Source organism: Oncorhynchus nerka, linkage group LG14, assembly GCF_034236695.1.
Source record: "Oncorhynchus nerka isolate Pitt River linkage group LG14, Oner_Uvic_2.0, whole genome shotgun sequence".
In the NCBI taxonomy this organism is placed as follows: Eukaryota; Metazoa; Chordata; class Actinopteri; order Salmoniformes; family Salmonidae; genus Oncorhynchus; species Oncorhynchus nerka.
Genome location: NC_088409.1, coordinates 18,438,487 through 18,461,516, shown reverse-complemented (window position 1 = coordinate 18,461,516; position 23,030 = coordinate 18,438,487). Strand labels below are relative to the sequence as shown.

The 23,030-nt window shown below is 43.7% G+C and overlaps 2 protein-coding genes across 2 annotated transcripts; both read right to left on the bottom strand.

Moving 5' to 3' along the window:
* Window positions 1-346: 346 nt before the first annotated feature.
* Window positions 347-11,753, bottom strand: LOC115120312 (phosphatidylinositol 4-kinase beta-like). Its single transcript, XM_065027647.1, has 11 exons — window positions 11,630-11,753; window positions 8,539-9,257; window positions 8,067-8,435; window positions 2,914-3,141; window positions 2,605-2,832; window positions 2,396-2,505; window positions 2,170-2,274; window positions 1,919-2,042; window positions 1,654-1,767; window positions 881-1,032; window positions 347-452 (listed from the first exon to the last, which is right to left on the bottom strand). The coding sequence occupies exons 2-11, from the start codon at window positions 9,232-9,234 to the stop codon at window positions 347-349; spliced, it is 2,232 nt and encodes a 743-aa protein (XP_064883719.1). The 5' UTR covers window positions 9,235-9,257; window positions 11,630-11,753.
* Window positions 11,754-14,395: 2,642 nt separating this feature from the next.
* On the bottom strand, window positions 14,396-22,520 carry selenbp1 (selenium binding protein 1). Its single transcript, XM_065027648.1, has 12 exons — window positions 22,196-22,520; window positions 19,218-19,274; window positions 18,657-18,769; window positions 18,307-18,492; window positions 17,439-17,559; window positions 16,682-16,864; window positions 16,427-16,608; window positions 16,245-16,323; window positions 15,944-16,065; window positions 15,515-15,607; window positions 15,258-15,376; window positions 14,396-14,846 (listed from the first exon to the last, which is right to left on the bottom strand). Exons 1-12 carry the CDS (start codon window positions 22,503-22,505, stop codon window positions 14,684-14,686), a joined length of 1,728 nt encoding a protein of 575 aa, XP_064883720.1. The 5' UTR covers window positions 22,506-22,520; the 3' UTR covers window positions 14,396-14,683.
* Window positions 22,521-23,030: the final 510 nt, after the last annotated feature.

Below are 23,030 nucleotides of genomic sequence, written 5' to 3'. Positions count from 1 at the left end.
CCCATCACCTACAGAGACAGAGCATCTTATAGTAATTAAACATGTCTCCATCACCTACAGAGACAGAGCATCTTATAGTAATTAAACATGTCTCCATCACCTAGAGAGACAGTCACAAGAAAGTGTTGTATTAGTCAATTAGCTTTGTTGAAGATGGCAAAGTGTTTCAAACCTCTGCTTTACTCCTGGTTCAACAGAGTGCAAATCTGAATAAGAACGTTGCATTAGCGTTCCTGTCAATTAACTCACGTAATTAAACTACAAACTCAGAGCATCTTATAGTAATTAAACATGTGAGCTTGAAAGCAGAGACAGTCACTAGCTTTGTTGAAGATGGCAAAGTGTTTCAAAGCCCAGGTGAATAAGAACGTTGGGCTGAGCTGGACAGAATGAAGCCAAAGTCTATGTGGATGATGTGGCCCTCAGCGTCCAACAGGATGTTGCCATTGTGTCTGGAGAGATGACAGGGCGGAGAGAGATGACAGGGCGGAGAGAGATGACAGGGCGGAGAGAGATGACAGGGCGGAGAGAGATGACAGGGAGGAGAGAGATGACAGGGCGGAGAGAGATGACAGGGCGGAGAGAGATGACAGGGCGGAGAGAGATGACAGGGCGGAGAGAGATGACAGGGCGGAGAGAGATGACAGGGCGGAGAGAGATGACAGGGCGGAGAGAGATGACAGGGAGGAGAGAGATGACAGGGAGGAGTGAGTTGAGAGAACAGAAATGGTCAGAATGAAAGAGGGAAAATAAGAGAGTGAACAGAATGTAAGTGATGAGAGAGAGATGATAGGGAGGAGAGATGAGAACAAAATGTAAGTGATGAGAGAGAGAAAGAGGATATAGGAGTGAATGAGAGGAAGTAGTGGGTGTGTCTGACCTGTCTTTGACCTGCAGCAGGTAGCAGATGAGACAGTAGCCTGCACAGCTCTGGACAAAGTTGCGCTGGGCCGTGAGGAAGGCCTCGGTGGTGTGGGTACCGTGTTCCTGCAGGAAGTAGTCCAGCAGAGACATCTGGCTCTGTTTCTTCACCTGGCGGAGGGATATCAGAGAACTTTAACATTTAAAGTCCCACTCCAGTCTCCCTTTCAGATCATGTAACACCTTTTCTACTTAACAAAAGGCCCATCTTAATAGGTGGTCCAGTCATGACACAGCCCGGGGCAGGTCCCATCAGACCAACTCATTGAAGTTTGTAGTTTTGTAGGACATATTTAATAATCATTTGGTGGGTGCATATATTTGCCCTATTTCACACATGTACAAGTGTGTATTATATACATGTGTGAATTGAAAATGTCATTTTTTATTTATACATATCCCAACTCCCCCTGAGACACTCTCGGATAGTGGGGTCACGGTCAGGGCATTATCAACGGTGACCCAGGAGCAATTAAGGTTAAATGCCTTGCTCATGGGCACAAAGATATTTTTCAGCTTGGGGATTCGAACTAGTGACCTTTCGGTTACTGGCCCAACGCTCTAACGTCCTAGCCACTAGACTACCTGCCGTGTGCCGCTAGAAGCCTAATATCTGGGAGAAAAGGTATTGATCTAGCTGGCTGAGGGGCAAAGGTAGTAATGTTGAATACTACTAATAGTAATGTTTGTTTTTGCGTGTGATTTTGTTGGAGCCTTTCTGAGCCCACTCACCTGGTGGATGGACACTGCGTTGACTATGGGTTCAATCATGCCGCTGTCAGAGGAGATCACCAGGATCTTGTAGGGTTTGATCCAGATAGGCACGCGCTCCTGTTCCCAGATGATCTGAGAGAGGGAAGAGAGAGGTACATAATTAGTCCAGATAAAGTATATACAGGAGATTATACTGTCGTGTTAATGCTGGGTGTGGATATGTGGAAAGAGAGGCTCATCCTTGCTGTGTATGTGGAGCTAGAGAGTCCCCATTCAGAATGACCTGGAGCTGCTGCAGCACTTGAGAGGCCAGGAGCTCTTGCCGAAGGTCGTCGCCACACTTGACGATGACTGACAACAACCTCCAGGTAGGGATGTGTCCATATGGGGAGCCCTCCCTTATCCGCCTGTTCAGAACACCACAACAAGTACAGGCACATACAATTAGCAAAGCTCAAACCTTTCCTCTAGCCTTGAGGTTACCATCAAGGCATGCAACACCTCCACGGTCCACTGTTGGGATTGAGTACGCACTGAACCTTCTCCTGCCACGGCTCCTTGAGGGCCACTGCTGAAGGGTCCTCTGGGTCCCGTTTGAATGTGGTGGGTGTGTGAGCTAGCTGCTCTGAGAGACGCCGCCTGTGTAGTGGGGGAAACACACACATTCACCGTCACTACTGAAGAAGCATCATATACATCACAGTTTGAAAGACTACATTATACCACCCAAGCTAGCTCTCTCCCAGCTATTCCTCTGTACCTGATGTCTCCAGCAGCAATGAAGATGGGCTCCTTGCTGTCCAGGCTGGTGATGCTGTCCACTGAGAACTGGGAGATGTTGTCACAGCTGTTGGTGTGGAACTCTGGGAGCTGGGATAACAGAGGAGGGGAAAGAACAGGGGAGAGGGTGAGTCCACAGCCCACACTCCTTCGCTACCTGATAAGGGTAGGTGGGCTCCTGACCCCTACCTCCACCTGCAGATCCCCGATGTCGTCCACAGACCAGGCTTCGTTATCCTCATCGTAGTTGTGAACCGTTGAGAAGCCCCCGGCTCGCTGATCTGCCGTGATGCCGCAGTCCGGAAGGTTCTCCACTGAGCGCGTGCTGCGGATCCTGGTCTCGGAGATCCGCACCGGAACGTTGGACGTCTCAAAGTCTTCACACTCCAGAACCTCCACATAGATGAGGTACGGCGCCTGACCAGGTAGAGGTGATTGTTTACATGTTTGTGTTGGTGCGTCGTCTCATTCTACACTGTGTGTGTGTGTGATCCCCACCTTGTCTTTGGAGTTGAGCACCACAGCCTGTGTGTGAGGGACGCGCACCACGTGGTGGTCGAAGGCGGCGGTGGGCAGCCAGACGCGGGCGGGCAGCTTGTGGTTGAGCAGCGAAAGCTCCGAGATGAGCCGGGACGTCTTCTGCTCCTTAGTGGGCAGCGTGGCCAGCCGCTTCCCAATGCCCATCAGGGACTTGATGAACTCTCTCTGCGGTGCCAGACGCGCCGGCTACAGAGGAGGAGGAAACATGGCAAGAGTAAATCAGATGTATGAACATAATGACCTTTGGAGTAATAGGTCTTTGTAAGAATAGTTTAGTGTTGTGTTGGAACCAAATACTCTCTACAACAACACACCTTCTCGTGTTGACCCCCAGAGAACAGGGAGTACCACTCCCTTGTCAAATTACAACAGCAACTTAGATGTACAGCCATGAGCCGCTGGTCCATTTGTGTCAAGTTAGTTTGAAATGATTCAGAAGTCAAGGCCCATTATTGCAGCTGATTCAAGTGAGCAAATGTGTATAATCGCCTGTAGTCTCAAAATAGCCTTTTAAAAACCCGAAACCCTTCAGCAACCAACTTCACACAAATGTCAGAAGATAAGACTAGTTGAAACATGAAAGACCAGAACTTGAAACCATTAGCAAATCATTCATTTGAGGCTAAATTATTGCTGCAGTGGTTTAAAAAAGTCCAAGTTTACACAAAGCCCCAAAACATATAAACATATTTTGGAAAAATAGAAAATTAAAGCAATAGAGTGGAGGTTTATAAGCATGTAGCACAATCTGCACCCGTAACAACCATAGATACACAACTGAAATATGACCCCGAAAAACATGACCCCAAAAAACCAAGACGTGACCCCTGAAGGCTATTTATCTCTGGAGCCCAAAGTTACATATTGAGATACATGCTTACAACTCCTCACTTCGCATACAGAGAGTAGTCTACAACCCGGCTGCCAATGGAGACAGGCAGCCATCATCCCAGAATGCACCACAGTAGTCTGTGGTGATGGAGGCCGTTAACTTACTGTACCAGTCTTAGTCTAACAATTAAGACTTTCAGAGCTGGAGCTCAGATCCTGGGAAAGGTGAGAGGTTAAAGTACAAAGTAAGGAAAGGAAAGGGGGGTGGAGGGAAAGAAAGTAAAAATTCTTATTTTTAAATTTTTTATACCAACAACAAGAATCATAATTAGGTAGTATCAGACTGTATGCCCCCAGTGAATGGGAAGAGGCTGCATTGTGTGCCTGTGTATTCCAGGGTCTTGTTGTGAGGAGTGACAACAAATCTGCAGCTCTACAATGATCCCGGTTATCTGGGTGAACTACTACTAACACTCTCACATGATACTAAAGGTCACAGAGCATGGGGAATAGAATAGAGGAAATAGAGACATGAGAGCTATGTCTATAGAGCATGGGGAAGCAAGGACAAGGAAAACATTGAGAGAGATGAGCAGAGAAAAGCTTCCTTTATGAAAATCTAGTGACATCCAGTGTTTATGAATTGTTACTCACAACAGACAGTGTCTCACTACACATTAATCAGGGGGAGGAGGAATGATGGTGGGAAGAGTCCAAACTAGATCCAGGCCTTCAGAAACTATTCACCCCCCTTGACTTTTTACAGCATTTTGTTGTATTACAGCCTGATTTTTTATTTTATTTTGGGTCACTAGCCTACACACAATACCTCATAATGTCAAAGTGGAATTGTGTTTTTAGAAATGTGTACAAATGAATGAGAAATTAAGAGCTGAAATGACTTGAGTCAATAGGTTGAATATTCAATCCGTTTGTTATGGCAAGCCTAAATCAATTCAGGAGTACAAATGTGCTGAACAAGTCACATAATATGTTGCTCTGTGTGATAATAGTGTTCAACATGATTTCTGAATGACTACCTCATCTCTGTACCCCACACATACAATTATCTATAAGGTCACTCAGTCGAGCAGCGCATTTCAAACACAGATTCAACAACAAAGACCAGGGAGGTTTTTCAATGCCTCGCAAAGGCACCCATTGGTAGATAGATACAAAAAAATTGAAAAGCAGACATTGAATATTCCTTTGAGCATGGTGAAGTTATTAATTACACTTTGGATGGTGTATCAATACACCCAGTCACTACAAAGATACAGGCGTCCTTCCTAACTCAGCTGCCGGAAAGGAAGGAAATGGCTCAGGGATTTCCCCATGAGGCCAATGGTGATTTTAAAACACTTAGAGTTTAATGGCTGTGATAGGAGAGAAAACATAGTTACTCCACAATACTAACCTAAATAACAAACTGAAAAGAAGCCTGTACAGAATTTAAAAAATATTCCAAAACATGCAACCTGTTTGCAGTAAGGCACTAAAGTAAAACTACAAAACATGCAACCTGTTTGCAGTAAGGCACTAAAGTAAAACTACAAAACATGCAACCTGTTTGCAGTAAGGCACTAAAGTAAAACTACAAAACATGCAACCTGTTTGCAGTAAGGCACTAAAGTAAAACTACAAAACATGTTGCAAAGAAATGAACTTGTCCTGAATACAAAGCATTAGGTTTGGGGCAAATTCTTGTAACACAACAAAATGTGGAAAAAGTCAAAGGGTGTGAATATTTTCTGAAGGTTCCACACAATCACTAGACACTTTGAACTCTCCTCCCAGTGTAACAGTGATGGTGCAACAGCAGTCTTTGTTCACACCATGTGTTTTACCAGCCTTTGCAGGTCACGTGCGACGGAGACAGCATTTTCTGCTGCACGATGACATGAAGTTGGCCCATCACATAACAGTATATTTAAATTCCCTTCCTGAATTGGCCTGGAATTGATTCTGACCTGGCGCCATTGTATTATCCACTCCATAATGGGGCAGTAGGTCTCTATAGTGGAGTCTCAATAAGAGAGTGGGGAGGTTGTGTTTTGGGTACCTCTATAACAATGATAAGGAAGTTGTGTCAATGACTCATCGAAGACTAAAGGAACTGAACTGGTGCATCAGTGACTCATGAAGAGATTTGCACCCCAATGTTCAATTGTATATCCAACAACTAACTAAACAACTAAAAGTGTTCAAATGTTTGATAACAGACCCTTTCATGCATGAGAAGACTGCCTAATCCTAGATTACCGCCCATATCAGGAGGACACGTCCTTTTACATAATGACAGCTCTGCCGTTTCAGGGACAGTCCCTGAGCACCCTGTAGTGGTGATGACTGAGTACCTTTACATGCACACTAATAATTAGATAGTAAACGGATTATGGCAGTAGGCCAAGCACGGCAGGAGTCATGTAAACACATTACTCTGCATATCTCAATCGGCACACGGTCATAATCAAAGTAAACATGAACCAATTAAAACAGCTGGTTTTCTGAGCAATCTTTCAAATGACTAGGACATGCAAAGACCTTAATCAGAGTTGTAGCAGTGTTACTGAGCACGAGCAGCGCAAGTTTCCTCCTTTAGAAAAACTGAAAGTGTGCATCTTAGAAATAGTTCACATTCAAACTTTTATGTCCGAACTCAGACTCAAATATAATTCACAAACGTTTATTTTGACTGGTGATTATCAAAGTCCCACCAGGTAGCCTGATTTCAGATGTGTCCATGTAAACTGGATTATTAGGGGAATCCTTCTTCTTGCGAAGCATGTAAAAGTTTAAATCAAACTACTATAATAATAATCTCATTATTTACAATAATTGTACTATTGTGTGCATGTAAACACTAGCTAAATATTTTTAGACTTTTACTCAAGTAGCATTTTACTGGGTGACTTTTACTCAAGTAGCATTTTACTGGGTGACTTTTACTTGAGTCATTTACTATTAAGGTATCTTTACTTTTACTCAATTGGGTACTTTTTCCACCACTGGTCAGATGTATGTTTTTTATTCTATGTATGACTTATTTTGTCTAATAACCAAAATGTTTGTCATCTTTTCTATGAGTTTTCAATGAAAATATATATTTTTTTATTTATATATCCTTTAACGATGACGACAAGAACTTACCGTTCTTATCAGCGTAGCTAAATGAACCATTATGACAAATTCTTTACTCTGGTGTTTTTGTATCCAATAGCTACCAGGTTAATAGCCGAGTACTGATGATGTCGCCACATGGTCAGTCGTCATAGCGAACTAGTTTCTCCAAGATATCACCAGACCTCAATAGAGACCTCTGGGCATGGTGTTTCTAGAAGCACTGTGACCCTACACTAACACTGTCTCCATGTTTGTATAACATTGTCAGGGTGTCATGATGCCACCGTAAACCGAAGAGGGAGCTAAGAGAGAAAGGAGGAAGTGACCAGAGGGAAATCACTGAGCTTGAAACTGAACTGCTGATTAAGTTTGGTGTGGTAGTCACATATACACATGCACGGACACACACACACAGAGCTTAATTGGTCAAAGATCCTCTCTTCAACATTTTTATATTTGAGTCATTTAGCAGACACTCTTATCCAGAGCAACTTACAGTAGTGAGTGCACACATATTTATACTTTATTCGTACTGGTCCGAAGTGGGAATGGAACCCATAACCCTGGCCATGCTCTACCAACTGAGCTACATGGTCCCAAGTGGGAACAGAACCCATAACCTCTGGCCATGCTCTATCAACTGAGCTACATGGTCCCAAGTGGGAACAGAACCCATAACCCTGGCCATGCTCTACCAACTGAGCTACATGGGACCACGTGGGAACGGAACCCATAACCCTGGCCATGCTCTACCAACTGAGCTACATGGGACCACGTGCGAACAGAACCCATAACCCTGGCCATGCTCTATCAACTGAGCTACATGGTCCCAAGTGGGAGTTACATAACCATGACACCTTCTATACAGAGACAGAAGAGGAAGTATTATTCCCTGCTCTGTCTGGAATATGTGCATTCCACTGACCCCAAACCCCAATAGCATGTTATCTCCGGGCCTATTTTTCAGACAACTGGTGATAACAGCTACAGATTAAGAGTGCTGGACCTCTTTCTGTTCTTGTATAATGCCACCCCATTGGACACCAAGCAGTTGCTTCCAAAGTTAGCTATCCCACTTTGTGAGATACCTGCCAAGATACAGAGAAACAAAGTGACTTAGTGGAAAACAAAAATGTGTATATACTCCCAGTGCACACCTCGTCCTGGTTGCTCTCCACCTTGGGGTTGCTCGCTGTCCTCTTCAGGTTGCTGCTCAGGCTGATGCTGACGGTGGCGTCCGACTTGGAGCGCTGATGCGTGCGCTTAGTAGGCGACAGACCGTGCTCTCCGCCCAAGCCGTGCCCGTGCAGGGATGGTGCAGCGGTCGGAAGTGGGCAGAAAGGGGCCAACGTCAGTGGCTGGCGGGCACGGACCGCAGCTGGTTTGAGTTCGTCGGAGAAGATGAGTTTGCGTAGCTTGGTGCCGCGCGAGTGTCGCTGTGTGGAGATGTGCATGTCGGAGGAGTAGGCGCCCAGCAGCCAGGCGCACTGCAGCGAGAAGGAGATACTCTGACGGCAGCGGTGCACCTGTGGTGGAAAAAATATTTGATGTGAAAGGAGCTATAGAGAGGATACATTTCTAACTCTGATGAGTAGCTAGCCACGGAGGTAGTTCAGGGAGGTAACATACCACGTAGGGCTTGATGGCGTCTCCCACGTCCTCGTCCATGTGGATGTACATGTTGAGCAGCTGCGGCAGGTAGAAGTCCACCTCCTCGTGGCGGAAGCTGAACAGACGGTTGCCGATGTAGGCCTGCACACCCGGCTCCTTGGAGTTGTGTAGATAGGAGATGGCCATTGACACGTCGAAGAGTTTGGACTCAAACAGCCGCAGCAGCCACGACTGCTTGGAGGGGTTGTGGCGCTGGCGCCGCCGCGCGCTTTTCACCGAGCCTGGAGGCAGTGCCTCAGAGTCCTCCTCCCCGGGGATTTTTGGGGGCTTGATAGGCTCTGTATGTACAGTCCCGTTGACCAGTGTTTGGTCTGTGCTATTGCCACCATCAGACCCAGGACCTGACCCCTCACTTTCGCCTTTGAGGAACTTCACCTTCTGCAGCACCTCCTGGCAGGCCATCTTGGCCACCTCGGGATCGATGACCAGGGTCAGCTCGCCCACGCCCTCTGAGATGACATCCAGGGGTGGGCTGGAGGCGGCTGGACCATCGCTGTGAGTGGGGCTGGGACTGGTGGTCTGCTGATGGTGGTAGGATCCAGAGGAAGGGGAGGAGGGCAGAGAAAGGGAGGGAGAGGAGGAGGCTGTGGAGGGGCTCTGCGGTTCCAGTTCCTCTGGCTGTACAGCAGACAGACCCAGCTCCGTGTCACCCATCACGGCCGCTCACCGCACTCCCACTGGGGCCACAGACAGAGAGAGAGAGAGAGAGAGAGAGAGAGAGAGAGAGAGAGAGGAGGTGGGGAGGAGAGGATGATGACGAGGGGGAGAAAGGGTGGGGGTGGTAGTGTGAGAGAGAATAGGAAACAGAAAGAGGTTTCATCATTGTTTTGGCCCTCAACGTGTGACAGACCTAGGTTTGTGGAGGTCATGACATTTTGTCAGCAGGTTAATGTCATGTAAAAGACTGCCGGTCTCACGGTAATTGACTGTTAATTAACAAACACGTTTAGCATATCAAGGCCTCCACGCATACAAGCCGCATAAAAGCCTTTGAAACATAAAAAAAAAAATAGAAAGTTAAATAAATCTATTTAATATACACAATCACAATGAATCCATTATGTATTTTATGCAGGTCTTAAGAAATATGATATGAAGAAAATGTATTTCAGAAGAACATGTTTTCTGGCTATGCGCCATGCCATTGGCTGTAGGCTTGTTAATTTAGCAGAAAATATATTCTTATATGTCCCGTGACATTATTTGATATGATTTTATAGTATGAAGAATATAATTGAACTTGAGCTGAATAAAATAGAATTGATATTTTTCCCCATTCCGGAGTGAGTGTGCATATGAAGTGGCTGTGTCGAGCATAAAAGTGAACATTTGAAACAGGTCCTATACACTAGATTTAGATTCTACTGCGGTCATGAATCATGACTGTCGGAGTAGCGGTAATATGGTCACCTCAACAGCCCTAGACAGGCTGCAAGTCTGCAAAACACAGCCCATAGCTCCTTTGATTCTTCATATCGCATTTACATTGAACAGGAATCAGGTTTGGGCTAAGTGGAACAAAGTGCTCTGTGTGTAAAATGGATCTGACCATCTGTGTCCGTCTTCCCATCAGTCAACTAACATACTGTCTGTAAATGCAGGCCAATGACCTTTTCTATGAGTCACTGTCCATCCGTCTGTCCGTCTATGAACGCGTTCGTCTGACTGAGGTCACTGTGTTCCGGCAGGCCCTGCTATGTAATGCACATGGCCATACACACCTGCTAATTCTACTGAGCAGATTAGCACCACAGCAGCACTACCTAGTACCATGCACTACAGGCCCAAAGCAGGGAGAGGGAGGGTTGTCTCTCTGAAACCTCTGTTATCCATCAGGTGTCAATCTTCAACATGGTTAATAGCACCCCATCACAAGCCATCCATCGTAGAACACAGTGAACAAGGGATCTACCAGAAACTTCACGACTATGAAACCAATACATTTTTCACATTGTTGAATCAACAATGTGGGCTAAGGGCCTCGATCTTTGAGAATGGGTGCAGTAGAACACTGGTCCTGCTGTATAGGACTTGTGTGGGTGGTGGAGCAAAGTACTTCCTCATTGGGCTAGTATCCATCAGTCTTTTTCTTTGATCAATATGCTGAAAAATTTAAACTCAGAAAGGGCTGGTGGGTGTAGATTCTACACCCACCAGTGTAGATTCTACACTGTAGAACATAAGTGTCCGGTTTGTATACAGTGTTCAGCAGATGGAATATGAATTAACCCTTCGCTAGCTGGCTGCGGCAAGTTGTTGTTGGATTAGCCGTTTCAAGAAGCAGGGACAAGACAGGGAATTACGCATAGCTAGCACCGTTATCCCAATCGTCCAAACAGAATCATACAGGTGTCTAGCCAGCCAACACCGTCTAGGCAAGGGGTGTGTCATGGAGATAGGTATACAAACATTTGACACGTGTGGTTAACGTTATAAATATGCTGCAGTTGCAATTAACTTTGCTCGCAACTAACGTTGGCAAAACATTTACTAGAACGCTAACGTTAGATAGAGATGGCTAACTCGCTTCAGACGAGTAACGTTAGGTAAAAAATCAAACACTAGCTATCGAACTGTCAGTAGTTAGTTAACAGTTCACTAGCCAGCTAGTTGTCGAGCTTGCTGACTAGCTCAGAGCGTAACGTTATTTGCTAGGTAGCTAACATTAGTAAACTATTTATTCTAGTTAAATTAGCTATAATTTAGCTATAGTTTAGTAGCTAGCTCCTTCTCATTCCTGGTCAGATTTAGCCATCTAACGTTAACTACATATCTTCCTTAAACGATAAGAAATACCGGTCTTATCATAGTAGCTAAATTAACCATTATGACAAATTCTTTACTCGCGTGTTTTTGTATCTAATTGCTAGCTACCAAGTTAATAGCCGACTAGCTGCTAACCTAAACCTGAGGGATTAACGTTAGCTAGCTCGCTTGCTAGCACATAAGTAGCTAACGTTACACCAGCTAACTTGCGTATCAAACTCCTCGTTTTCATTAAGGCCACGCCACTCTGAGTGCTATAAACAATTATAAACATAACTCCTACCTTAAAATTGTATTGGCTGGTTAGCTATTTAATTTTTTTTTAATCTCCAATATCTCTGCTCCATTTAGAATGCGTTCAGTCCCTCAAAGTGCCGAGTTCTCTGAACAACTTATTGGAGAGGTGACAGACAGACTAGGGCTGCCTGCTTAGTGCCTGTGTAAAATATATTTGTCCATTATGACAAACTACTCCACAATAAGTGTTATTGTTGTAAAACATGGAAAATTGCTGAATGAAGAACGTGTAAAATTTTAGCTACATCCAGAAGTGCGTAATAGGGTAGAGTAGGGTACACTATGCTACCAGTGTATTATACATAGGCGACAGGAGGTTGGTGACACCTTAATTGGGGAGGACAGGCATATGGTAATGAGTGGAAAATAATAGGTGGAAAGAGATCAACATCAAACACATGGTTTCCATTCACTCCATTCCTGTTATGACCAGTCATCCCCTCAGCAGCCTCCACTGACATAGCCATTTCTATTTCGCAAACAAAGCCTCCTTCACTCACGCCGCCAAACTTACCCTAGTAAAACTGACTATCCTACCGATCCTCGACTTCGGCGATGTCATCTACAAAATAGCTTCCAATACTCTACTCAGCAAACTGGATGCAGTTTATCACAGTGCCATCCGTTTTGTTACTAAAGCACCTTATACCACCCACCACGGCGACCTGTATGCTCAGTCGGCTGGCCCTCGCTACATATTCGTCGCCAGACCCACTGGCTCCAGGTCATCTACAAGTCCATGCTAGGTAAAGCTCCGCCTTATCTCAGTTCACTGGTCACGATGGCAACACCCACCCGTAGCACGCGCTCCAGCAGGTGTATCTCACTGATCATCCCTAAAGCCAACACCTCATTTGGCCGCCTTTCGTTCCAGTTCTCTGCTGCCTGTGACTGGAACGAATTGCAAAAATCGCTGAAGTTGGAGCCTTTTATCTCCCTCACCAACTTCAAACATCTGAGCAGCTAACCAATCGCTGCAGCTGCACATAGTCTATTGGTAAATTGCCCACCCAATTTTACCTACCTCATCCCCATACTGTTTATATTTACTTTTCTGCTATTTTGCACACCAATATCTCTACCTGTACATGACCATCTGATCATTTATCACTCGTGTTAATCTGCAAAATTGTATTTATTCGCCTACCTCCTCATGCCTTTTGCACACAATGTATATAGACTCTCTTTTTTTCTACTGTGTTATTGACTTAATTGTTTACTCCATGTGTAACTCTGTGTTGTCTGTTCACACTGCTATGCTTCATCTTGGCCAGGTCGCAGTTGCAAATGAGAACTTCAACTAGCTTATCTGGTTAAATAAAGGTGAAATAAAAAATAAATAGGCCTATCCTTTACCAGTGTATTGATAATATACCTTTCATTACTATACACTTGTTTAATGTGTCATAGCGGATGACTAAGTGTATCGCTGGCAGCTTCCAGGGATGTAGAAGTACTATTGCCACAGATATAAAAATGCCTTTTATGGGTCAATAGTATGCTTGGTTTCCCCACTTTGTCACAATGCTTTGACTTAGATCACACAGTTGTGCTCTGCCTGGCTGCTGTGGATGCAGGAGGAGGATGTAGTGGTGCATCACTACTACTCTCCTGAGACCTAGAAGTATTGTTGCCCCAGACCATGGTGCATCTTGGGTGTGTTTGTGTGGAGTGTTTGTCCCCCTCTGGAATTTCCACTCTGTCACACACACACACGTATGGCCAAGCCTGGCATGAATATAGGATTGCCGTGCTGATAGCAATGATCTATTTGCATCATCTGACAATTTTATTTCCTCACTTCTGATGTTAATTAACCACATCATTGGATCTGAAAGTAGTATGGTTTGATTCAGTTTAGGGATGTAGGAAAGTAGCTGCCCAAATCATGCCTGGAGTAAAATTGAGAAAAGTTTATAGGTCACCTGCACCTATGGGCAGTAGCAGGCACTGTTGAGCAAGTATAAATTATAAGGCTCACTAGCCACTAAATCCAGCCAGCCAAAGGATCTTTGCTCCAGGTCACACAACCTGGCCACCATCAAAAGTTAGTTATTTTCCAATGCAAACCAGTATTGCCAATATGTTAAGTCCTTTAAAATAAATCCTTGCAGTGATACACTTTAGATAATATTTGGGCCAGTGGGTAACTGACTCACCCAAGCTTTTGATAGACTTGCTTAAGGGTCATGCTTCAAGGTCATTCCAGACATGTAGTGTAATGAACCATAGCTGAGACTCAGTGATCAATTATTATTATTATCATTCTATAAACTTGTAGGAATATGCAGTACATTTATTCAATGTATTATTTAAAACCATTAATATCTTGCAAATGAACATGTGGTCAATGAGTATTTAAATCAACTGAACTATATAATGATTATGTAAACCATTATTAATGTAGCAGAATTGGTAGACTGGTGGTTAGAGGTAGTTAGAGCGTTGGGCCAGTAACTAACTGAAAGGTTGCTGGTTTAAATACCTGCGCCGACAAGGTGAAAAACCTGTTGTGCATTTGAGCAAGTCACTTAACCCCAATTTACTATAGGGGCACTGTACTACTATGGCCAACCCTGTAAAACAACATGTTTCACTACACCCATCTATTTTACTATTACATTAAGAGTAAACAATAATCCAGACATACAGATTCATTCAACCCTGCTGAACACATACACACTCAGGCCATTAAGGAATGATGAAAAATTAGAACGTCTTCATATTCTTAAAACAGTACGTCACCATCAGATGTTAGTCTATGAATTCCATGTTAGAATTTGTTTATTTTTTTTAAACTTCAGTTTCACCACTGGCATTGGAAGTAACAAAGAACATTTGGTCCATAGATGAGATAATGACTTAAGGCACAATTATGCATTTAAAGCAAAGCAGCATGGAATGAATAGGCAGCATTATCGGGCATGAGGCTCAAGTGTATGCCTCCTTCCCCACCCGTTCCCAACTAATATGAGTTACATGAAGTCTATGTAAAGTATGATGGGAATGAGAGGGGGAAAACTGGGCCTCCTGCGTAACTTTACAGCCAGATGTCAGAGGTGCAGTCTCCCCCAGGGTATCGTAGCTCGTGGGCCAAGGCCGGGCCATTGGGCTCTTTCCCAAAGTCGACCAGGAAGTTCTCATTCACCTTGAGGCCACCATTGGCTGTGTTCACGTCAATCTGCATCATAACAGAACCCTCCCTAGGGAAAAAGAGAGAAACAGACAAGGGAAAATAAGAAATAGAGTTAAGTATTCCATTTGATAGTGTTTCTAGCTATTGGTGTTCAAAACATCTTATTGAAGCAGCCCATGATATTGAATAACACTCATAAGAGCGATAGCATACAAATCCACGTTTTGATAGCTTACAACAAACCTGTTCCAGACATGTGTGCATTGACCACAAGTATGTAAAGTGGTGGGAAATTGTAATACTTGAGTAAAAAGAGCTTCATAATAAAAAAAGTCACCCAGAAAAATACTACTTGAGTAAGAGTATTTGATTTTAAATATACTTAAGTTTCAAAAGACTATCTACTTAAGTAGTACTTTAAAAATACTTTACACCACTGAGTAATAGAAAAATCTAAGACCGATGAACAGGTCCTCACTTTATCATTTCTGGGTAGAACTGCTTGTCCCAGCCACTGTAGAGAGAGGTGGTGACGTACAGTCTCTTCCCATCCAGACTGAGCTGCAACATCTGGGGGCTCCCTGGGATCCTCTTCCCCTGATGTGGATCACATGTACACACAAGTCGTTGTCTGCACCTTACAAACAACCTAAACACCTACTTTTGACCTACTGCAGACATTCTGCCAGTGCCAGTGTGTGTGTGTGTTTGGGCATTGTTGGTATTCTTACACACCTTGATTATGCGTGGGGGTGGTTGGCTCTGATTCTCTGGGTCCTCCAGTACTTTGACAGGGCCATCGTTTAGGATGCTCCCTCCCAAGAAAAGCTGAATACACAGGGAGACGTGAACACAGTCAGTGGACAACTAACAATTTCAGGAGACTGTCCTACCTAGCTACCTTAAGTTGAATGAACTGAGTAAGTCGCTCTGGATAAGAGCGTCTGCTAGATGACCAACATGTAAATGTAGGAGGCCACTTGCTTGACCCTAACACAGGTACGCATCACATAGGCAGACTGATGAAGATGATTCATTTAAGTATCCACATAAAAGAACATATGCACTTGTCAGGTTTAATACTGTCCAAGACCATTGCCTGTAAGATTAAACATTTTTGGTGGGTTTAAAATAATCAGCCATGTTGTAAACTTGTGATGTCACCTGGCCAGCCAGACGTGGGTTCCTCCTGTTTGTGATGTCATACTGTCGTATGTCTCCATGCAGCCAGTTACTGAAGTATAGGAAGCGGTCATCCAGGGAGATCAGAATATCTGTGATCAAACCTGAGATGAACAGATCACACATCAAATTCAGGAAAACCCATTTAATTTGGCATTTCCATTTGATTATGGAACGGGTAGCTACACCCAATTCCAAATGTTCAATATGTACTGGAAGTGTTAAATGTATCCCTAATCTGCAGTACTCTCCCATCAACATTTTCCCAGACACACACACTCACTTGGCATCACTGGCAAAGCCCATCCCTCCACTTTCTTACTGGGGACATGGATAACCTTCTCAGCAGCCCATTCTCCTTTCTGTTGAGACAGTACCATTTTGTAAGACACTCAGCCAAAAACAAACGCAAGAGAGATCAGACATGTTATTCTATTTTTTCCTATGCATGAATGTTCTGCTCACTGGTGTCCTGTAGAAACGGAAGACGGTTCCTTGGAGTGCACAGCCGACGTAGCCCTCCGTGGCGGCGGGATCATGGAGGAAGCGGATCTCCAGAGGAATGGCGCCCTCCTCCCCCAGGTCCAGGGACTGTAGCCGCTTGTGAGTGGTCCAGTCCCACACGTGGATCTTCGATCCATAGAGACCTGCAGCATTGAAACATTTCTCTCTACTCAACAAGTGTAATACAAAACACATGTATCACCTCTATTTACACACCTTCTTTGACATGTTCCAGGTTGAAACCGTAGGCGAGGGCTTTGGGCGCTCCCCATTCGGTGCTCATCATGACGTTGTGTCGGGGCTGGTACCAGAAGTCATAACCAAAAGGTGCCGCCTCACCAGGAAGCTCCCAGTTACCAACCACCTCAAACGTTTTACCATCCAGCAAGATAAAGCCACCTGAGAGAAACACATCCTGCATCAGTCATCTAATCCAAATGAATATTAACTTGCCTAAATGACACTCCCTTGCCCCGCCCACTATTCCTTATCATTGTGGATTGTAGAGCCTTAGTCCCTTATTATAAACTGGGTGGTTCCATCCCTAAATGCTGACTGGCTGAAAGCTATGGGATATCATACCGTATACCACGGGTATAACAAACCATTATTTGTATTGTTCTAATTACGTATGTAACCGGTTTATAATAGCAATTTGGCACCTCAGGGGTTTTTGGTATATGGCCAATATACCACAGCTAAGGGCTGTATCCAGCCACTCCACGTTGCGTCATGACTACGAATAGCCCTTAGCCGTGTTATATTGGCCATATACCACACCCCCTCGGGCCTTATTGCTTAAATATAGGCGTGTTTTATTCATCCCTATCCTTATGATACAAAGTAAAGTTTTTCAAGGTCACATACATTGTATGAGGCTGAGGACAAGGAGAGAAGCATCAGGTATTGTCTGTTTTCTTTTGCCCAGAACACACTGTCTGTCCCCCTACTTCAGCGTGTTGTCTCCTCCTACCTTTTCCATTGCCAGATGGATCTCCGATGCTGCTGATCATAATCTGGCCATTGCCCAGGCAGTGTGTGGTGTGGGGGTTGGCCAGGCCCGTCTTCCAGAAGATATCTGTGGGCTCCACAATCTGTGAGGAAGCAATCCTTTGGTTTAAATCAGATTACGACCTGCATGGGAAGGACACTTTCCTTTACAAAACAAATTATGCATATTGGGCTGTTGGTGAGAGATGGGTAGGAGGCTTGACCAAATCTGTACATTCAATTGTCTGTTTTTGATTCGTTGTGTGCTGGAGCTCCTTGTATGACATTGCGTGGTGTTGACTGGATTTGTTGTGTCTGACATTGCGTGGTGTTGACTGGATTTGTTGTGTCTGACATTGCGTGGTGTTGACTGGATTTGTTGTGTCTGACATTGCGTGGTGTTGACTGGATTTGTTGTGTCTGACTGTGTGGTGTTGACTGGATTTGTTGTGTCTGACTGGATTTGTTGTGTCTGACTGTGGTGTTGAATTTGTTGTGTCTGACTGTGTGGTGTTGACTGGATTTGTTGTGTCTGACTGTGTGGTGTTGACTGGATTTGTTGTGTCTGACTGTGTGGTGTTGACTGGATTTGTTGTGTCTGACTGTGTGGTGTTGACTGGATTTGTTGTGTCTGACTGTGTGGTGTTGACTGGATTTGTTGTGTCTGACTGTGTGGTGTTGACTGGATTTGTTGTGTCTGACTGTGTGGTGTTGACTGGATTTGTTGTGTCGGTTTCATTTGTTGAGGTTCTGAAAAAAAAAAAAAGTTGCATAACAGCTGTGCAACATGGTCATCGAGTACTGTAGTATCACTATAATCAATCACCTGCTGTAGAAGGGTGACCCTTTACCTTGTGCATCTGTGGCGCGCGGGGGTCTGTCCCAGTGTCCACTATGTAGACCCGGGAGGAGATGAGCGAGGGCAGGATAAGTCGGTTGCGCTTCTTGGATGAGTCGCCAAAACAGCTGCTGCAGGCGTTCCAACCAGAGTGGTGTAGCTCGTCATTCAGGTTGGGCATGGGCAGTCTGTGGATGACCTGTAGGTGCAAACATTACCAGGTCACTCTTTAATCCACAAGGTCAAAGGTCATGTATAATACTGTCATCTCTTCAGTATTTAAACTACCGACCACTGTGACTAATGAAGACAGGTGTGAAATCAAAAGCAAGGCTGTGGTTGTTTGATGTGGATCAGCAGTACCTGACAATAAGTAGGAGACTTGGGGTCCACATCGACAGTGGCAAGGTAGTCTGGTTTTTGGATTCCAGTGTTGCGATAAATGCAGGGCAGGTACACAATCTCCTCACGTGGACCTTCAAAAACAAGAGCCCCATTTCACTCCTCCTTGACCACAAGAACAAGGACCATGACAAACACAAATCCCAAAGAGGGATTGATATTAAGGGTTGCACTATTTCCTAGTCAACTGACCAGTCGGGTTTCCCATCGGGGGAGGCGTTTTTTTTTATTTTACTGAATATAACCAAACAAACCACAAAGAATTCCAGTAGCCTACAAGTAGGGTGTGGTTCCTCCCAATGTTTCAGTAAAATAGACAATTTATGGCATTTGTGCATGTAAATATTTTCATGCAACTGACAAACTCAAGGAACCAAAAAAAAAGAAAAAAAAGGTTTTATTTTTAATTTTTAAATAGTCCCGACTTGTCCAATGGGCAAGTGCCCTGTAGACCTTCATGTCAATCCCTCCTAAAACATGTGGGGTGAGCTAAGCTTGTCTTTCCCAGAAAATGACACTCACCCTTCATGGCATCCAGTGGGCTTTTGTAGCCAGGTCCACAGCCTGTGCATTTAGTTGCTGAAAAAACAAACAGCAACTGTCTTTTTCATAGAGAGCTCAAAATAACTTAACTACCACACACAGCAATCTGTGTGTTTACCATTACTGCTGAATATCTATGGCAGGTAACCACAGAACTGTCACACCTAGAAGTCGTATGCATGACCTAGAAGTTATCACAGGCAAGTCATGTAGACACACTTCTCATACTTTTTTTGTTGTAAAACTGTTGCAGAATGAGTGTGTGAAAGGAGACATTAATTTGTCCACTTTGTCTTCCTTTCCCAAGGATGCCGTTACTGGCAGCCATCAGAATCGTAGATAAATACACACAAATGCACTTTCACTGTACAAATCTGTAATGCAATGTTATGATTGTGAATGTTAGAGAACAAATCAAATCTGCACAACATGGTCCAAAAATGCACTGTTTATTTCCCCAGCCAAAATAAATAAACAGAGCACTGTTGAGTATATCAGTGTGCAGATTCTGTTCATTAATACATCAGAATCATAACATTATATATCAAGGTCATACAGACATGTACAGATAAACAGTGTTAACTATTTTTAGGCCAATTGTGTGTGTAATATTTAACACACAAAAAAAAAGACAAATTGACGTTCCCACTATGGTGCCGACACCCCACTGAGAGTTCCTGCTCCCTAATCATAGGTCTTGATTTACAGAATAATAGCCATCCACTCAGGTCAACAGTGCAGACATCGATTCACAAGAGACTGACAGGGTGGGGTCAGTAACCATTTTTTTTTTTTTTTACTTAACCAGGTAGGCTAGTTGAGAACAAGTTCTCCTTTACAACTGCGACCTGGCCAAGATAAAGCATAGCAGTGTGAACAGACAACAGAGTTACACATGGAGTAAACAATTAACAAGTCAATAACACAGTAGAAAAAAAAAGAGAGTCTATATACAGTGTGTGCAAAAGGCATGAGGTAGGTGAATAATTACAATTTTGCAGATTAACACTGGAGTGATAAATGATCAGATGGTCATGTACAGGTAGAGATACTGGTGTGCAAAAGAGCAGAAAAGTAAATAAATATAAACAGTATGGGGATGAGGTAGGTAAATTGGATGGGCTATTTACTCATAGACTATGTACAGCTGCAGCGATCGGTTAGCTGCTCAGATAGCAGATGTTTGAAGTTGGTGAGGGAGATAAAAGTCTCCAACTTCAGCGATTTTTGAAATTCGTTCCAGTCACAGGCAGCAGAGAACTGGAACGAAAGGCGGCCAAATGAGGTATTGGCTTTAGGGATGATCAGTGAAAGACGCCTGCTGGAGCGCGTGCTACGGGTGGGTGTTGCCATCGTGACCAGTGAACTGAGATAAGGCGGAGCTTTACCTAGCATGGACTTGTAGATGACCTGGAGCCAGTGGGTCTGGCAACGAATATGTAGCGAGGGCCAGCCGACTGAGCATAAAGGTCGCCGTGGTATAAGGTACTTTAGTAACAAAACGGATGGCACTGTGATAAACTGCATCCAGTTTGCGGAGTACAGAACAGTGGTTAAAGCCCATCTCAGGGTCCTAAACTCTTATGGTGACTGGGTCTAGACAACAATGGTTCAGAGACTGTATAGATTTCAGATAAGCTTCATTAGCATGAATGGTAAGGCTACTGTTGCTAAAGCAAAGTGAGATAATGACATATCTATGTACAACTGTGGAACTTTGGACTCTGCTGATCCAGAGTGCTGGTTGTCTTTGGCATTGTACCAAATCCTGCCATAATTTAGTGCTGCCTTTACTTGGAATAAACCATTGCTTTTGTCATGATCAAAGCTGTGCCTTTTTCCTTACACATGGCAAACAATGGTTTTGGCCTTAAACATTGTTGCAGCTGAGAAACCACAGCAGATGTCAGATATCAAGCAATCTTCCAGGAAACTAGTCTCCAGTCCAACATTTCCCAACACAATTCCTTCTAAGATACACAAGCCCACAAGTTCAGCTTCCGTTCATTTAATGGGTTTGACTGTTGCAGGTCCAAAGAAACGTGGATGAGCCTCTTGCGTCATTGATGGATCTACCAAATTCTCTGTTGTGAAAATAGACTAGCCGAACTGTCAAAAGGACATTTTCATTTAATTGTAGAAATTAAAATGTAATAATGCATAAAAGGTAGTTTGTAGTTCTGCTGAAGCATCATTATAAAGTGGATCATTTAAGATGAACAAGGCAACAAGCACAAGAGCAAGAAACCTTTCACACTGAACTCCAAACCCCAATTTCCCGTCACTGGACACGAGAATAAACAGCTACTTACGCAATGTGAAGCAGGCAGTCTGGTGGCTGCATCATTTAAACCAGTGTTTCCTAACCACGGCTACTAGGAACCACTGATTTAAACCACCAAACCTATGCAATTGTGTGACCAGGTGTTTAGGTCCATGCTGAAAACACTTCTTACTTTATTCATTCAAAATGGTGTGTGTGAAAGACAAAGTATCCTATAGTAAAACATAGCAAGCAGCTTAATACGGGAAACATTACATGATTTAATCTAATTGAGACGTCGCTGTAACTTCCATTTCATCCAGTCCTTTTGCATTTGTAAGGCAATGCACCAGTGCCAATATGTAAACATATTTGTATACGTAATTGTCGGTTAAACTAACTGACTACTCAGCAATGGAATTCGGATTCACATATTTTCAACAAGACTCACTCACTTATTTTCGTTTTGGACATATTTCATTGGTTGTCTTACTCAAATATGCATTTATATAACACAATAACACATTCAGCTCGAAGTTAAATTACTAATGAAAAGTTGACACTATGGAGGTGGTTAGCATTATGTTCTAGTCCACGTTCAATCATTAACTTCGTCATTACCCATTTCAACGTGTTTTGACAAATTTCCTAAAAGCTACGAAAATGAGTGAAAAAGCATGAAGATTGGACAAACCCATCCTGCAGACTTTGTTCGTCCAAGGTATCCACAGGGATCCGGCCTTTCTATAAATTCTTTCAGCTGATATGACAGTGGAGGAATGGTTGGGCAGGTTTTGTAGGGTAAATGACTTGAGGGGAAAAAAAGGGGAGTGTTTATGGCAGCATAACGTTGCACGTAGAAATAAGTATTGAGTGCATTTCGTTTTGCATGGCCCGGTGCCCCGGCGGTGGAGATTCCGTTTTGCGACCAATATACAATGGCATGATCTAAAATATGTAAACCCCACCCAACAGGGGCACAGGGCGATGCCAAACGAACTCATCCGCGCGATTGTCCTGCCCTCTGTTATAGTTTGATAAGACTTGATGGCAACATAACATTTAGCTGACACGTTTCTGGCGCAAAGCAAGGTAACATGTTCTGCACTATAAAATAAATATGCAGTTTAAAGTGTTGTTTTAGTTTATGTCCTATGGTCCATACTGATGAGATATACGGTCTGTTAAACTCGTGCTACCTTCCTACTTAGACTGAGTCAAGGGGTCATCTCTTGCGTAACTCGACATGAGGAAATGTGAGATTAAAGCCACAATCTGGAGTTTTACCAATATTGTGTTTCAGTCCGTAGACAAAAACAACCTATTTCAAATGAGACGCAGCTATGAATGTAAGGACTTAATCTATAAAAGATTGACTGCTTATTTAATCATATTTTGAAGATATGTCATTTCAGTCTGTAATGTATCAAAAACAGAAACAGTAGAGTATTAAAAACTTGTATTTTGAATTTAGGCCGTATGATATTTGTACAAACCCATAAAACATTTTTTAAGTTCTATTTGATCAA

Bases quoted from the DNA above. Each gene is read 5' to 3' on its own strand.
- LOC115120312 (XM_065027647.1), bottom strand. From the start codon at position 9,234: ATGGGTGACACGGAGCTGGGTCTGTCTGCTGTACAGCCAGAGGAACTG. The intron at 2,275-2,395 runs GTACAGAGGAAT...CCCACTACACAG, and splicing joins ATTGCTGCTGGAGACATCAG to GCGGCGTCTCTCAGAGCAGC. The intron at 1,033-1,653 runs GTGAGTGGGCTC...TCCCTCCGCCAG, and splicing joins ACGCAGTGTCCATCCACCAG to GTGAAGAAACAGAGCCAGAT.
- selenbp1 (XM_065027648.1), bottom strand. From the start codon at position 22,505: ATGAGTTCGTTTGGCATCGCCCTGTGCCCCTGTTGGGTGGGGTTTACA. The intron at 19,275-22,195 runs GTTTGTCCAATC...TTGTTTTTTCAG, and splicing joins GAACAAAGTCTGCAGGATGG to CAACTAAATGCACAGGCTGT. The intron at 16,865-17,438 runs GTAGGAGGAGAC...TGTTTCTCTCAG, and splicing joins TCCATCTGGCAATGGAAAAG to GTGGCTTTATCTTGCTGGAT.